Here is a 15,575-nt window from a genome sequence, read left to right as displayed (position 1 = left end):
GTGACTTGACACCACTAATGATGCACAGAAACACAGTAAAGCTGCATTCAGACGCGACTTTGATTCCAGAAAATTGCTGTCAAATTGCAGTAACATGTAAGGGTAAGTTTAAATTCTGCCATCAGTCTTTTCACCATCATGTCATTCCAAGACAAACACATATGACTTTCATCATCGTTTTTTACAAAAGCGGAGATATTTCTGTCCCTCCATTGAAAGGCAACAGCTCACAGGGAACGTTCTGGCAAGGTTCTCTCAAATTTGGTCTACTATATGCAGGTATTTACCGTCATTACAAATTATAGATAGATTATTAGATTTTAATTTAGATATACGCTTTGTACAAAAAAAAAAAAAAAAAAAAAAAACCTTGGTATGAGATTTAGCTTTATTAAGTAATAAAGCCAATCTTGCAATGCATTAAAATCTGATTGGAGCATATTTTGAATTTGGGTCATGTGGGGTTTTGAAGTATAAATGACGGTATCGTCTGCATAGAGAAGAACTAAACAGTGTGAAAGAACTGAGGGAAGATTAATTAATAAAAATAGAGAAAAGAAGGGGACCCAATGTTGAGCCCTGTGGTACACCTCTTTCTTGAATAAGTAAATCAGATTGTTTCCCCTTGAATAACAACACATTGTTTTCTGTTACGTAAATACGAATTAAACCATAGTAAAGAGTTTTGAGAAAGACCAACTGCATGTAATCTGTAACAGTAATCTGGTCTTTAATAATGCTCTCAAAACGTTAGAACAAAAACATTATTTATGCATCGTTCTTTTTTTGTAACATTTAAGGCTGGAATACACTACACGATTTTTTGCCCCGATGTGAGATCTGGGTGAGTCGGCAGTAGTTGTGAAATGTCTGTGCCAGGAGTTGACAGAATTCATAGAAGTCACAGTGTATGTGTCACACACACAGAAGGGAACAGACAGGTGATAAGGTGAAATGGTTTATTCAAGTAAAAGCAGAGTGATGGGACAACAGCGGGAACCAGACGATGGTGAAAGGATGGGGGACTTGATGATAGGTGATGAAACCCTGTGTGCAGGAGAAGGATGAACAAGATGACTGGAGATCGGGATGACAGGACGATCCCAGGTGAGTGTTCAGGTGAGGAGTCTGACTGTTTAGACTCGAGGGTGATGCAGGTTGATGTAGGCTGTGTTGATGAGGGAGTGCAGGTGCAGGGAATCAGTATCAGGTGTGGCGATGGCTGACTGAGTGCAGGTGGGGACCAGAAGGGAGTCTGGGAAGTGTAGTGCAGACCAGGGCTGCCACTTTACGTTTGAAAATCGATTGCACAATCGATCAGACCAACCAACACAAGTTTCGAAAATGAAAATAGGGAATCGATTATTTTAACGGCCTTCTCTCGGAGCGCGTCTAGCTCATCACGATACGCCCGCAGCGTAAACACAGCCATGTTGAAGCCGGCAGTGATGTTGTTCAGTGATGTTATGGCAGTCCACTCTGCTTATTGTTTTTCAAGAATGTTGCACTCCTGTTTGTCATTGTGCACGAAACTTCAGGCCAATAAATCATCAGGAATATTGCTGACTTGTGCGTCTCAAGCGCGGCGCGCCCTCTTTACGTTCGTCCTAATGCCTGTTAGTTGTCCGTGGATTTGCCTATATTTGGCGTTTAAAATGGAAACGTCTTTAGACATGGGATATCGATTTCACAATCGATTCAATGAACACTTATGTCTAAAAAAATCGAACAGGATTTTTTTCACAAAAGTGACAGCCCTAGTGCAGACAGCTTACAGAGTTGGTAACACAACAAAAATTACAGTACTAGTGAGAAAACATCAGTTCAGAAAGCATCAGGGGCTTCATTTATAACCGTTGCGTCCGCACAACACAGGCCCTGACAGAGCCGTACGCCACTTCCGACGCATAAGTTGTGATTTATAAAAACAAACTTGACAGGAAATGTGCGCACCTGCACGCAAACCCTGACCCATGCGTACGAACGTTTTGGAGACGGAGTAGTTTGGCGACACCGATGGTGAGCTGGAGTTAAATGTGTTTTTGGTCACTTTTAGACAGAAAATCTAAAGAAAATTATACAGAAAGATAATACAAATATAATTTGTGAAGCAAATATCCATCCATTCTTAAATGTCCGCGCCAGCGAGCGAGTTGGGCCGTTTAGTGAAACTGACGCATAAATAGGCCTATAGCCTATCTAACGGCAGGTGAAGGAAAACCGTAAATCTTCATTATGAGTCCTAATCATAAATACAGTGCATGTTCACAATAACAGTTTAATATAAACTATGTTTTACTTCTGATATAAACATTTAGATGAAATATGCCATTCTCATTAATGGAGTTAAACACTTAAACTACATGAAATCATTACTGAGAAGTTAAAAAAAGTCATATAAATATAAATATTTGTAGTGGATGCAATGCTTTTGAACACTTTTCCTCTGGCATGCTGTGTTATAATGTTTTAACTACAGAGATAATTGCTTATCATGATAATAGCAGATTGTCTGAGAAAATAGTTTCGTGCAAATATGCACAACAAGGTCTATCTGTTGCCATTAAAAATATAAATCAATTAAAAATACAATTTGGCCAGTGGAAAATATATATTTTACACTATTTGATGTATTTATTCAAAAACAAGGCATGGATAGGCTACTAAATGATTTTTATTAATGTGACGGCACATCCGTATATTTTCCTAATGTCTTATACCGTTAAACATGTTATCACGTGGATGAATAATTATATGCAAATTATATGCAGATAAGGATATGCATAGTAAAACGAGGCGTTGTAAGCTCATATATGGTTATTTCGGGGAGGAGACGCATGTGTGCACAATCTTCCGCTGACTGGGATTTATAAAGTGAATTCTGCGTACAAACGGTTTTATAAGTCTGAATATTTTTTGGCGTACGACATTTTTGGCGCACAGTTTTATAAATGAGACCCCTGGTGACTGCGACAGTATGATGGTAAAAATGTGTTAGAAAACGCAGAATCTGTCGTTTGTTTAGTAATTGTTTGCAGCAGTTTCAGTATTCACACAGTTAGGGTTAACGCAGCTCACTTCACTCACAGGTCGATAAATGCAGAGATCCTTATAAATACGGAAAAATCACTGAAGAATGTGTCACGTGTTTCTGTTCAGTGTATTGTAGTGTAGTAGTGTATGATCCTCAGTCATGTAATGTATGATGACCAGCTTTTCTCTCTAACCATTTAAAAAGTCGGCAAGCGTATGAAGCCCGCTGTTTAAAAATCTGTTCAGATTTCAAAAGTCGCGTCGTGTATTCCAGCCTTAAGTTTGTCTGAAGTTTTGTAAATGTTACTTTTTTAGAATGTTCAGAGAACATTCAAAAGTAACATTATGTTTGACCAATGATAATGCTCCCTTGACATTCATATAACCAAGACATTTTTATATAAAAAAAAATGGAATTTTGAATGTTCAGAGAAGCAAGCATGTTTGAGCTTCTGTTTACCATTTTTTGATGTAGATTCGTTTGTTTTTAAACTAAATCCTAAACGACTGTGTCTCTTCAGAACACTTGATTCATGTGGATTACTTTTTAATTGCATCTTATTAACTTTTGTTGAAGTGTCAAAGCTTTGGGTGACTGGATATTCAATGGAGGGACAGAAATCTCCAACCCGACTCTGGCGGGAAAATATAACTATTGTACAAGCCACCAATTCACCAAAACGTAGGACAGTTACAATTTGTCATTGAGGTTGTGTTGACATCTCTCAGGTTTAATTAAAATATCTTCTGAGGTCCATGAAGGTGAATAAATATTGATAGAATATTCATTTAGGCTGGACTGTCTCTTTAAGTGGCAGTAACACTAGTATTTTAATTCCGTAGATTTCATTAGGTTTATTTATGCATAGCGCTGCATTCCTGTACTCAGACCTGAGAATTCACACAATGAGAAGATCCGTGACCAATAAAGGGATCTAAATTTCACAGACTGACCTATTGGCTGAATTATATGTTGAATTATGTTTCAATTATGTATCTCTAATTATGAATCTAATGCATGATCAAAAGTCTAGTGTGACACGGCTTTACCGGGATCAATCCCGAATCGCAATCAATGATCAAGTCCCCCTGTGGTGAAAATCAAGTTTTTAATGTTGTTTATATGTCTTTTTTAATATGCTTTAAGACAAAGCATGTGTAAGTTCATAAGTCGACACCATTGCTGAGTATTTCCTCCTTAAAACTGCAGTGAACCAAAGACAGTCTCAAAAACACGCTTTGAAATCGCTGGTGTTTCTGATGTCACAAACTACCTTGTAACCAATCAGATCAACGTGTGATCGTCAACCAGTGGATCTCTGAGCTGAGTGAGTGAATGGAGGCGGGGCTCATTTGCATATTCATAGAACCACGCATACTAAATGAGGCAAGAGTGTAGAGTTACATTCAAGCTATTTTAAGGCATGAATATCTTTTTTCAATAAAACAAATGTTTAAATATGTCAATTTGGTGATCAAAGATGATGAGTTTTAAGGGATAAAATGATTGACTACAGGGGACTTTAAGGATTTGATTTGACTTTTAAAGTGTTTTTTTTTATTTATTTTTTATTTTTTTAAGGAAGCCTCAGTAAGTAGTATTAGGATTAGAGACTTAACCCTAAGTATTAAACATAAAAAAATAAAGTGTGCAACTCCCTGGCTATAAATTAAAGTTGGAGATAAAGACTCTGGACGGGAGTGCAGAGAAATCATCACAACTCTGCATTATACAAGATTCCCGGGAAACGATGCCCAGAAGAAAATCTATCAAAAGGCTGAGTTGTCAGAATCTGATTCATCCAGGCGAGAGAAAGGGAGACCAAAATGAGGGTTGGGTTTTGTTTTTCTGCCGATGTCGCGATAAATGTTGGAATCAGTGGTTTCCATTTTCAGAGGGGAAAAAGAAGATGAAGAGAAAAGGCTGTGAAAGTAAGAGGAACAAAGGCGGATGCTGACACAGTCTGCAGTGATTCTTCTGTTTTTCTCAGAGCTGTAATGGGAAGCTTTATAAACTACACTGCTATGGGCTGATGTTCATGGGTCAGTCCTGAAGTGGCCTTTTATTTCTTTAATATTATATCATGGGGTAAGGGTTGATATTATATTATCTTCAAGGACAGTTTCTTTTATAGAATATATTGTTAAGATAAAGCACATAAAGGCTGAGTAAAACTACATCCACACAACTCACATTGATTTAATTCAAGTCATCTGAAGCGATACGATCACTTTGTATGATGAACAGATAGAAATGTAAGTGATCATTCAATCTCAAATCAAACCCTTGATAACCTCATGTACACAAAGCCCAAAAGGAGTGACACATCACTAACATCATTAAACCTCATTGGTCCTTGCATGTCATGTGACTGATTGTCATGATGTCATGAAACAAGCACCAGTGAAGTGAAGTGAAGTGATGTAATGTTTCGAGGTAAAACGGTAGAGCAGACATCTTCTGTATGTATGAGTATAAAATATATTATTTATTGCAATTATTTAGCATAAAATGCAATTCATTTGAATAAAAAAAAACATAGATGCCCCCCCCCCCCCCTGTTGAAGTTGCTAACTGTTAGATCCTCATCCTCTTTAAGTTCATTTACTAGCTATTGTATATAAATAATCAAGTTATATTTAATGAAGTTTACATGTTTGAGCTTGACAACAACATATTTCTTTAAATACAACACAAGCACAGATTATTCATGCATTACAGTTCAGATGCTGCAATACATCAATATCCCTGACCAGACACACTATAGCCAAAAGTGACACATAATAAAGCAAGCTGTGAATTCATTGTGAATCTATTTAAGGGGTGTTTACTCGACACGGTTTTCAACTACAAACGTAAAACTTTTTATGTGTTTTAGCCATTAATTTACACGACAACAGCGTTTTGGGCGCCTGAAAACGGGTTTCAAAGTGCAAGTTTTTGAAAACGGAATCTCTGAAGACGATGATATTATGCACATGCGTATTACGTGTTCAGTCTATAGTGTTTCATCGCCATCTACTGGCCTGACAGCAGAATACAGTGTTTTTAGTTGTTTTCGCGGATCCGTGTGAACGGGGATCGTTTTGACGACGGGTGTCGTCTATTCGCGGAAAACTCAAATGGAAAACTTCTCAGTTTTAAACATGACGTTGTCGTGCAAACGTACCCTCAGACTCAGTCATCAGCAATATTTGCAGTATGAAGCATTGAGAACAGATGTTATTATGTGTGGAAGCTTGTTGGACACAGAGAATCAAACGCCTGCATAAGATGTGAACGTGAGAATTGAGTCAGAGTTAAGTGACACTATCATTAAGAAAACAAAGCATCAAATTCAGCGAGCATCTGGAGATGTACAGTATGAGGAGTAAGTGGTTAATGGGGTGAGACAATGAAAGCTGACCTTTAGAGTAAAGCAGAGGATGATGTCTGTGGCGCTGGCTGAAAAATAAGCAGCATCCTTCTTCTACACCGTACTACTGAAATTCAACCATTACAGGCAATCTGTCAGAACAGCCGTCCTGAAGAAGCACGTGACCAGAAACGGGTCCTTCAGAAGTCGTATAACACTTCAAAAGTAGAGGAACGTTCATAATGTTTAAAAAATTATGAAATGGAATGTGCACTTAAAGAGGTGGTTGATTCTGATTTAACTTTTCTAACTTTAGTTAGTGTGTAATGTTGCTGTTTGAGCATAAACAACATCTGCGGCCTAAATGTAAGATTTATTTAGCATTTAAATTGCATATAAAACTCCCATTTATTTGGATTACACAGTTTTAACATAAACGCACTAATGATGCATATTTGTCAGTCATACTATTTAAATAATCATATTTTCAAGATGCATTTATTGCTTAGAATCAGAATGACTCCGTTCATTGTGAAAACAATTTGTTAAAACATTAAAATATGACTAGCTGTGGAACAAGCGATATTCAAAGTTATGAGATTGAAACAAATTGTATTTATTGATGATACATATATAAACCTGGTGTATTTAGAACATCCAGTTTATTAGCGCTATCACAGATATCTGACCGATGTGTGCCTGACAAATATGCATCACGTCAGTTTGCTTAAATGTTAAAACTGTGTAATCCAGATGGATGGAAATGTAAAATATGCAATTCAAATGCATATGTATAAATCTTAAACGTAGTCTAGCTTTCATGGTACTTTTTGTCCTTCTTGTCCTTCAAAACATGTTATGTTGTGAGAAGAAAGAAACTCGTAAGGGTTTAGAATCACGACTTCCTTTAATTTTCCTCGACAAACAACACAAATAAACAAAACAAAAAAACGCTTTGACTTGTGACTCTTGTCTACTTCTGTGATAAACAGCCGTCTATTGTTTGTCACATCCCTCATTATGGATCACTTCTGTCCAAAGACGTGCTTTAACTAACAACATATCTCTAAAGAACGGCGCGCGGCCTTTAAATGATCAAATGTCTGTTTGCCCATTGTGTTAGTGCAAACCGTTTGCTCCGCACTTGCAGCACTATCCGTTCTAAGATCTATCAGAGATCCTCTTTTATTTGAGAGCCAGTATATCCCCTGTCAAATAATTTTGGTTTTAATTCATCAAAGGTTTGCTGCTGCCTACAGAAAGTTGATTAAATCCATTTATAAACCTCAAAGTCTTGATTTGTTGACTGAAGTGTCCACTGTTCAGACGTCTAACGCTCTTTCCCACCGCACGGAGAAACCAGGCTGATTGTTTCACTCCTCAAAGTTGCTATAAAAGTGACAGAGAGAGTTATAAATGCAAATGCGGTGGAGCTGGTGTATTTTACCATGAATAATTGAGCGCGGAGACTCTGTTGGGGGAGCTCCAATCAAACAGATGCACAATTTGTTGAGCACCCTTATTAAACACAGCACAGAAAGTTTACTGTTCCAACATTTTACATTCATGCAATGCGACAAATGTGATAGATGAAGTTTCTGCAGAGGAATGAGAAATGCATTATACTCGCATTCGCTTCAGTTGGTTCGTCTGCACTGAGTTCATACATGAACAAAGTGGACCGACTTCTAATATCCATGCAGTCATTTGAACATGTTCAGCCTCCATGGCCAAAACCGAGCCATGCAGGAAATTAGAGGAATAGCACAAGCTGAGTGTACAGTAGTGCATTTACAATGGAAGTCTATGGGGCAAGAGTGCAGAAGAAAGTCCCGTATACAACTGTGTTGTTTTCCACGCAGGATCATAAAAAAAAAAAAAATGTGCCACATAAATGATTGGTTTGACATGCTCTTCATAATAATTTAAGTGTCTGACAATTAAGTTTGATGTCAATATTTTCCTAAGCTAGCACTGTGACTCGAATAAGCTTAAAACACACATTGTATAAAATAATCAACTTGTAACCTAACTTTTGGTATTGAAAGATATATTAATAATCAGTCAAAAAAAAATTAATAATCGTACTCTGTCTTCCAGGTTCTTCTAATTGCCCTTGCATTGAGGAGTGGAAACTAATTATCCACAAACTTCCTTCAATTAGTGTGACATTTTGAAAAGGTTAGACAAATCAATGGAAAGCGTGCAGGTTGTGGTTGTGGCATGGGTTTCTCTGACAGCTGTAGAGGCTCATCTGTTAAAGCGCAGGGTTTACATGTTCCTATGAAGCCGCGGCGAGCTGCATTAACCCTCGGCGAATCGACGAGTTTAGACACTGCAAAGCATGAAGGGCATTTCTCGTCTGAGAGCAGTCTGTCAAAGTCAGCCGTGTCGTTTATTCAGTGGAGATCCACACAGTGAAGTCTTGAGCACAAGAGTTTGGGGTAAAAATGATTAAAAGTGACCGAAAGACTTTTACATTTTTGCAAAAAATAATTCTATTTTTCAAAGAATCCTGATTTCCACAAAAAAATGAAGCAGCAACATCGATTATAATCATAAATGTTTCTTGAGCATCAAATCATCATATTAGAATGATTTCTGAAGGATCATGTGACACTGAAGACTGGAGTAATGATGCTGAAAATTCAGCTTTGATCACATGAATAAATTATATTTGACTTAAAATTCATATAGAAGACCGCTGTTTTAATAATTCAATAATTTTACTGTTTAATTACTGTTTTTACTGTATTAATAGATGCAGACTTGCTGAGCAGAAGAGACTTATTTAAAAAAAACAGCTATATATTGAACAGTATAGTTTATTCTATGCATCATCTTTTACTTTTAATTCATTTTACTCTAATTAATTCCCTTTATAACCGTTTTAATTTCCCTTGCTTTTATTCTGTGCTTATTTGAAATGCCATAGTATATGAAATGTGCTATATAAATAAACTTGCCTTGCCTATAGTGTCTTCACAATGAGTTTACTTCCAATATAAAATATAAAAGTGAAATTGTGAATACTTTTATGTTTATATGCCATTAATTAGACTTGTGTACAGGTAAAACAATATATATATATGTAGGTAAATACGGGTTATTATATTGGTGCATTTAAATGACATGATTGAATATCATTCTTCCTGCAGTTCATTAAATAAATAAAAACTTGCCATGATTGTTAACTAGATTCTGACTGTATTTTACTACATTGATTTCATATATAACAGTGACTTGATTTAAATTATTGTTATTCTGACTGTTCTTGTCATTTCAAGAGATGCAAATATCAACATATAAATACAATTTTGTCAAAGGCTGAAAGATATTGTATTATCATATTTCCGAGCTATCACTGAGAACAGACTCATCAGTTCTGTCTTCACACTTTATTCCCGCGTCCGCTCTGAGAAATTCCTCGCCTCACATATAGAAAAGGCCAGACAAAGCAGTTCGGATAAAAACTTTCATCTTGTCGTTTTTTTAATCTTCTCTCTGTCTTTCTCAACATTCCCGAGCGCTTCAGGTAATAAATCACGTCTGAGACTGGAGGTGAGCGCTTGAGCGACGGTCAGCGAAACTCTCTCTCTCTCTCTCTCTCTCTCTCTCTCTCTCTCTCTATCCGCATTTTATTTTAAGCAGCTTGCGAAAGCATGCTGAGACATAAACACAAAAGTGTTTCTGCAACCACCCGTGGATTCTTTCAATAATTTCTTGATTTTTTTTTTTCTCTTTCTAAATAAGTGCAGCAAACACACATTTGAATGAAGTGTGATTTGCATCGTAACCAAGTTGAGCACTACATTTTTGCACATCATTTTTGCTAAGGTGTTCTGAATGCTGAAAAGCCCTAACATGAGCTCTAGTAATAGAGATGCTTGCTTTAGTAAACGCCACTAAATTGCCGAGGGCCTTCAAGACCGAGTTGAGTTTTGCTGACACGTTCTCTTCGGTTTATATCAATACCGGCTGTTGCACATAAATCTTGATGAAAGACAAACATGAACTTGTAATACAAAAGGAGCCCAGCCGCTTTGCCAATGATCAATATTTCCAACCGTTCGCTTATTTTTCAGCGAGGACTGCTGATGAGGTCTGACTGTAGTTCTTCATTACTGGGATATAGATTCGGTTCTATCAAAGAGCTCTTGAAATGTGAAACTAACTCTATTTTAAGACAGCTTTCATTGGTATTTCATCACCAGAGCCTCAAAACCATTGGCTCTCTCCCAGTTCTGCAGTGTGGATTCAGCACGGGTCACGGGCCACCGATGCAAACCTCAATCAGAACGTCCGAAAACTGTTTTCCAATGGCTGACACAGGGAAAGGTCAGCGGATCTACTTCGGACTGAACCAAGAACAACAGCGCCATATCTTTCATTAGAAACAAACTGAAGATGCTGGATTTTCCTTCACTTTCTGCATGTCGCATTTCTCCACTCGAAGAACAGCTGATAGCTCTCCAGTCCGAGCTGTGTTTTATATGTGTACTTAACTAAACATCGGCCATGCGTCTACAACCATCCCAGACGACAACACCCAGCAAGCAATTTTGCATTTAAAAGACGTCTAATAGCCGTCCAAACACAGCCCTGACTAAACTTTATAGATGTCTAACATAGCCCGAGAATAGACTAGTCACATAAAATATGAACATGTCAAAGAAATGAAACCAAACTCCTTGTATTCACTGTTGACTTTGCTTACATGATGGGAGATCATTCATCTCGCATGTTATTTTGGCAAAAACGACCAAATTCAAGGTTATTCTGGCTAGATGTGGGTTACTCATAGCCGGACTATACCGGGTCTATAGTTAACCTAGATTGTGGTGTAATGGTGTAGTAAGAAATCTGGGTGTCATTTTTGACAGATCGATGTCATGTTAAGTCTGTGGTTCGCACCTGTTTTTTCCATCTCAGGAACATTTGCTAAGATTAGATATATGGTTTCCAAAACAGAGATGGAGATGCTTGTTCATGCCTTTATTTCTACACGGTTGGACTATTGCAATGTGCTGTACACTTGTTTGCATAAATCTTCTATAGATCGACTGCAAAGGCCCTTCATTGGCTTCCTGTTGGGTTTAGAGTACATTTTAAAATGTTGGTCATTACTTTCAGAGCCTTGCATGGTCAAGCACCCTCTTACGTCCAGGATCTATCACATATGCATACTCCATGTCGGTCTCCGAGGTCCTCAGGCCAGGATCTTTTAACTGTTCCCAGAACGCGCCTTAAGACAAGAGGTGACCGTGCTTTTTGTGTTGTGGCTCCAGAGCTCTGAGAACTATGAGTTCTGTGGAATCTTTTAAAAAACACTTCAAGACTCATCTTTTTGGACAAGCTTTTAACTAACAATTTGATCTGTTTGTTTTTATGGAATCTGATGGTAGTACAGTTGTGGAGTTGTACTAGGTTTGTACTTGTACAGTTGTTATTTTATTTTACTGTGCAGCACTTTGTGACCCTTCCTTGTCTGTGAAAGGTGCTATACAAATGAACTCTACTTACTTACTTACTTACTAGTGTCTGCCCAGATCCGGCCCACATCTGGTGCGCGTGCAATCCACATGTACAGATGTGGGCCGGATCTGGGCCGACACTGTGTTACTGTCCGGAATTAACTCAAATGCACTGGTGACAAAACGCATAAAGATTCATGTTTACTTGAATATTCATTCATGAATATCGTGCAAAAGTTTGTGTATTTCAGTAATTCAAATTAAATGATGAAACTGATATATTTAGTATATATAACTATATACATGATTATACTTTTCAGTGGGTATTTAAAATCCTTTTTTTTTTTTATGATTTCATGTAATATTCTAATTTTCTGAGATTTTGAATTTGGGGTTTTCATAAGTTGTAAGCCATACTCATCAAAATTATAACTTTTTTCGAGTTTCACCTGCAGTATATAGTGTGTTGCATGCAAAAGTCTGCACATCATAGAGAAAGTGAAACCACTCTGGATCATATGATCTAGACGTATAGTGATAGTTCCCAGCTTTCCTCTTCCAGTCGCAGTCAACATCAATATTGTGTTTTAGCGTAACTGAAACTCTACTGTATATATGGGTGAAAGGGCAATGCAGCGGTCAATACGGACCATCACTGTTTTTCATTCAATCCTGTGACTGTCTGAACTGTTCCTAGACCAGGCATGTTTTAATGATTTCTTGTTTTATATGTTATGGTACACTGTAAACAGGGCTTAACATTAACACCTGTCATATGTGTGTGTATTTCCAGCAGTGTGTAACGCAGTCACTCCTACAAGCCACTTTGGCGAGTTGAATTTTATATATATTATATAGATTTTTCAATTGTAGTCTTTTAAAAAGGCATCTGAAATAATAAACTAAGTGCAATGTAGTGTTGTCAAAAATATAGATTTTTTTTTATATTGTTATTGGATAACTCTTCCAATACTTATATTCCACAGAACAGACACACGATACAAGATGCCCTCTCTCTCTCTCTCTCTCTCTCTCTCTCAGCGAGTTACACACAAACCCGCCTCTCCTCACTCACTCGTTTCATTTGCTCCGGATGAATATTGTTGGTGTTACAGGGCTTGAATTTCAGCGTGGGATTGCGCGTATTGCGTATAATTTTATTAATTCCTGCTCACACTCAAACGCCTTGAGTTCGTTTTTGCTACTTATGGCACTTAAGCAGTCAAAAACACACACGATAATGTCAAAATGGATCTGTGCGTCAGGTCTTAAAGTGACAGCAGCCTAATAAACCTGCTGCCAAATGATGAGATAATATTAAAAATATAGCAGTTTTCCACATGGTATCGATGTCAAAACTGTGGCCAGTGAGAATGCTGAGTGACTTTGGAGAACCACTAGCCACAGTGACTGGTGAGGAGAACCACTAGCCACAGTGACTGGTGAGCAAAAAATGGTAATGTCAAGCCCTGATTGTAAAGTAAAACCAGACTATCCTTAAATAGTGTATATACAGCAACAGAAAGCTGAAAGCATTACCAAACATGTATTCAAATATAGCAAACAGATGATTGTAAACACATGCAGAACACACACATTTCTGGAAGCTTTGCTGACGTTGTTTCTCTAAGATGCACACACACAAAACAGAAGTCATATATAGTCTATAATTGATGTGTTTTATAGTTCTTCAGCATGTATCCATATATGTTCTGGTGCTCAAAGAACCCCCCCCCCCCCACACACACACACACACACACACACACACACACACACACACTTTGCTGATTTCATGTTTGGAGCCCAATGATATATACTGTATGCACAAACAATAATGTTATGAATAGTAATACATTTCCTCTAACCTGCCCAAGACAGTATTAAAGCTGTAGACCTCTGAGGTTTTACAAAGTATATCATCTGACTCCATGCAAAACACACTGTAGAGAAATATTGGCAATTGGTGGCATATTCATGTTTCTTCAGATTCTCAGTCAGAAAATAAGATTAACCACATCTATACCTAATCTCTCTCAGACATCAAACAGGAATCATATTTTTCATGGAGGATTTCTAATGCGAGAACACACAATCAGTTTCCATGCAACTAGGAAAAGTCAACCTGATACTTCAGTACAGTGTGTGAGATATCAGTAACACTTTACAATAAGGTCTGTTAGTTAACATTAGCATGGACTAATACTAACTGCACATACACAGCATTTATTAATCTTTGTTAATGTTCATTTATTACTAAAATGACTAACACTTTATTAAAATCTTGTTAGCATTAGTTAATGCACTGTGAACTAACATGAACAAACAATGAACATCTGTATTTGTATTAACTAACGTTAACAAAGATGAATGAATACAGTAACAAATGTATATTGCTCATTGTTAGTTCATGTTAGTTAATACATTAACTAATGAAGCTTATTGTAAAGTGTCACCCTCTCAGATCCCAAACACAACACGAGGGTTCAGGTGCTGCACAGAAACGCTGAGCACATTAGTTTGCCCTGCAATGGACATTCGTCTCATTTTCTCGGGATGAAAGCTGGCTCTTACAATAAACACGCATCCAGTCTCTCGTTTCCACATGCGTAAGAACATGCACAAACACTCATCTGTCATCTCTCCGCGCAGCGCTACTGTGTGAGACTGACGGGCAGAGCTCACCTAAGGTGAAGTAGGGCAGAGCCGTGTTGTCCAGATCATCCAGAACCGCGATGCGACCCGGCAGGTCAGTCCTGACGAACAGCAGGAGCCTGGACTCCCCTCCGGAGAGACTCCCGGAGCCCGCGCCGGTGAAGCTGAACTCATTCTCCCGGAGAACAGGCAGCGTGGACACGGTCACGGTCTTCACCTCGCACGGGCTCTCCGCCAGCTCGCTTCTCTTGTCCCGGTCCTCGTCCGGCTTGCCCCCGGCCCGGGTCCGGCTCAGGCTCACACAGAGCTCCAGCAGCAGCAGGAGGAGGAGACGCGCGTGTCTCGGTGTCATTCCGTTCGCGGTGCCGCTGCGCGTGGATTGAGCGTCTCGCGTAAAGCGCTGGTGGTTTATAGCCGGAGCGGCAGTGCTGAGAGAGACCGGCAGGCGGCAGCACTGAGGGGACCTCACACATCACACACATTCATAACAGCTACAGGAAACATTAGCATCACATGCAGTGAAACATGCAAAAAAATAACAACCACACTAAACAATGACCCTAAAAAAATTATATTTATTATTATGTTTTCTATTATTGTTATTATTTTAGCATAATAAAACAATAGCATCACACGCAATGAAACATGCACACACACACACAATCAGAACAATGTATGCAATAAATAAAAAAACACTGCGCTATAAATTAACACATACAAAATAAACCATCACACACATTAGCATATACACATTAAATCAAATAAAAGTATCAAATACATTAATATGCATTTTGCATCATTATATAGTATAAGAAAAAAAAAGTCTATTAGGTTATTATCAGTTATTATTAGGTTTACTATTTGTTTTATTTTTATTAAATTGTACTGATATTTTTCTATTATTAGTATTATTATTATTAGTATTATTATTTTAGCATAAGAAAAGCTTAAAATGCATGTTCATATTGTATTGCTGCATTAATTGGAGTAATTATGACTATAATTATAGCTATTTTATCACATTTCATTTTATCAGTGTATAAATCAGGTTTGTTTTGGT

The 15,575-nt window shown here is 37.8% G+C and overlaps 1 protein-coding gene across 1 annotated transcript in view; it reads right to left on the bottom strand.

Moving 5' to 3' along the window:
* Positions 1-14,892, bottom strand: part of astn2 (astrotactin 2) — a 435,007-nt gene extending 420,115 nt beyond the window's left edge. The window contains exon 1 of the mRNA XM_084413644.1: positions 14,546-14,892. Coding sequence (XP_084269770.1) covers positions 14,546-14,867 — 322 coding nt within the window. The 5' untranslated portion in view covers positions 14,868-14,892. The remainder of the gene's footprint in view (positions 1-14,545) is intronic.
* Between the last annotated feature and the right edge of the window lie 683 nt (positions 14,893-15,575).

Source organism: Rutilus rutilus (genome assembly GCF_951802725.1).
Source record: "Rutilus rutilus genome assembly, chromosome: 7".
Taxonomy (NCBI): Eukaryota; Metazoa; Chordata; class Actinopteri; order Cypriniformes; family Leuciscidae; genus Rutilus; species Rutilus rutilus.
This window is presented reverse-complemented; position numbering and strand designations above follow the sequence as displayed.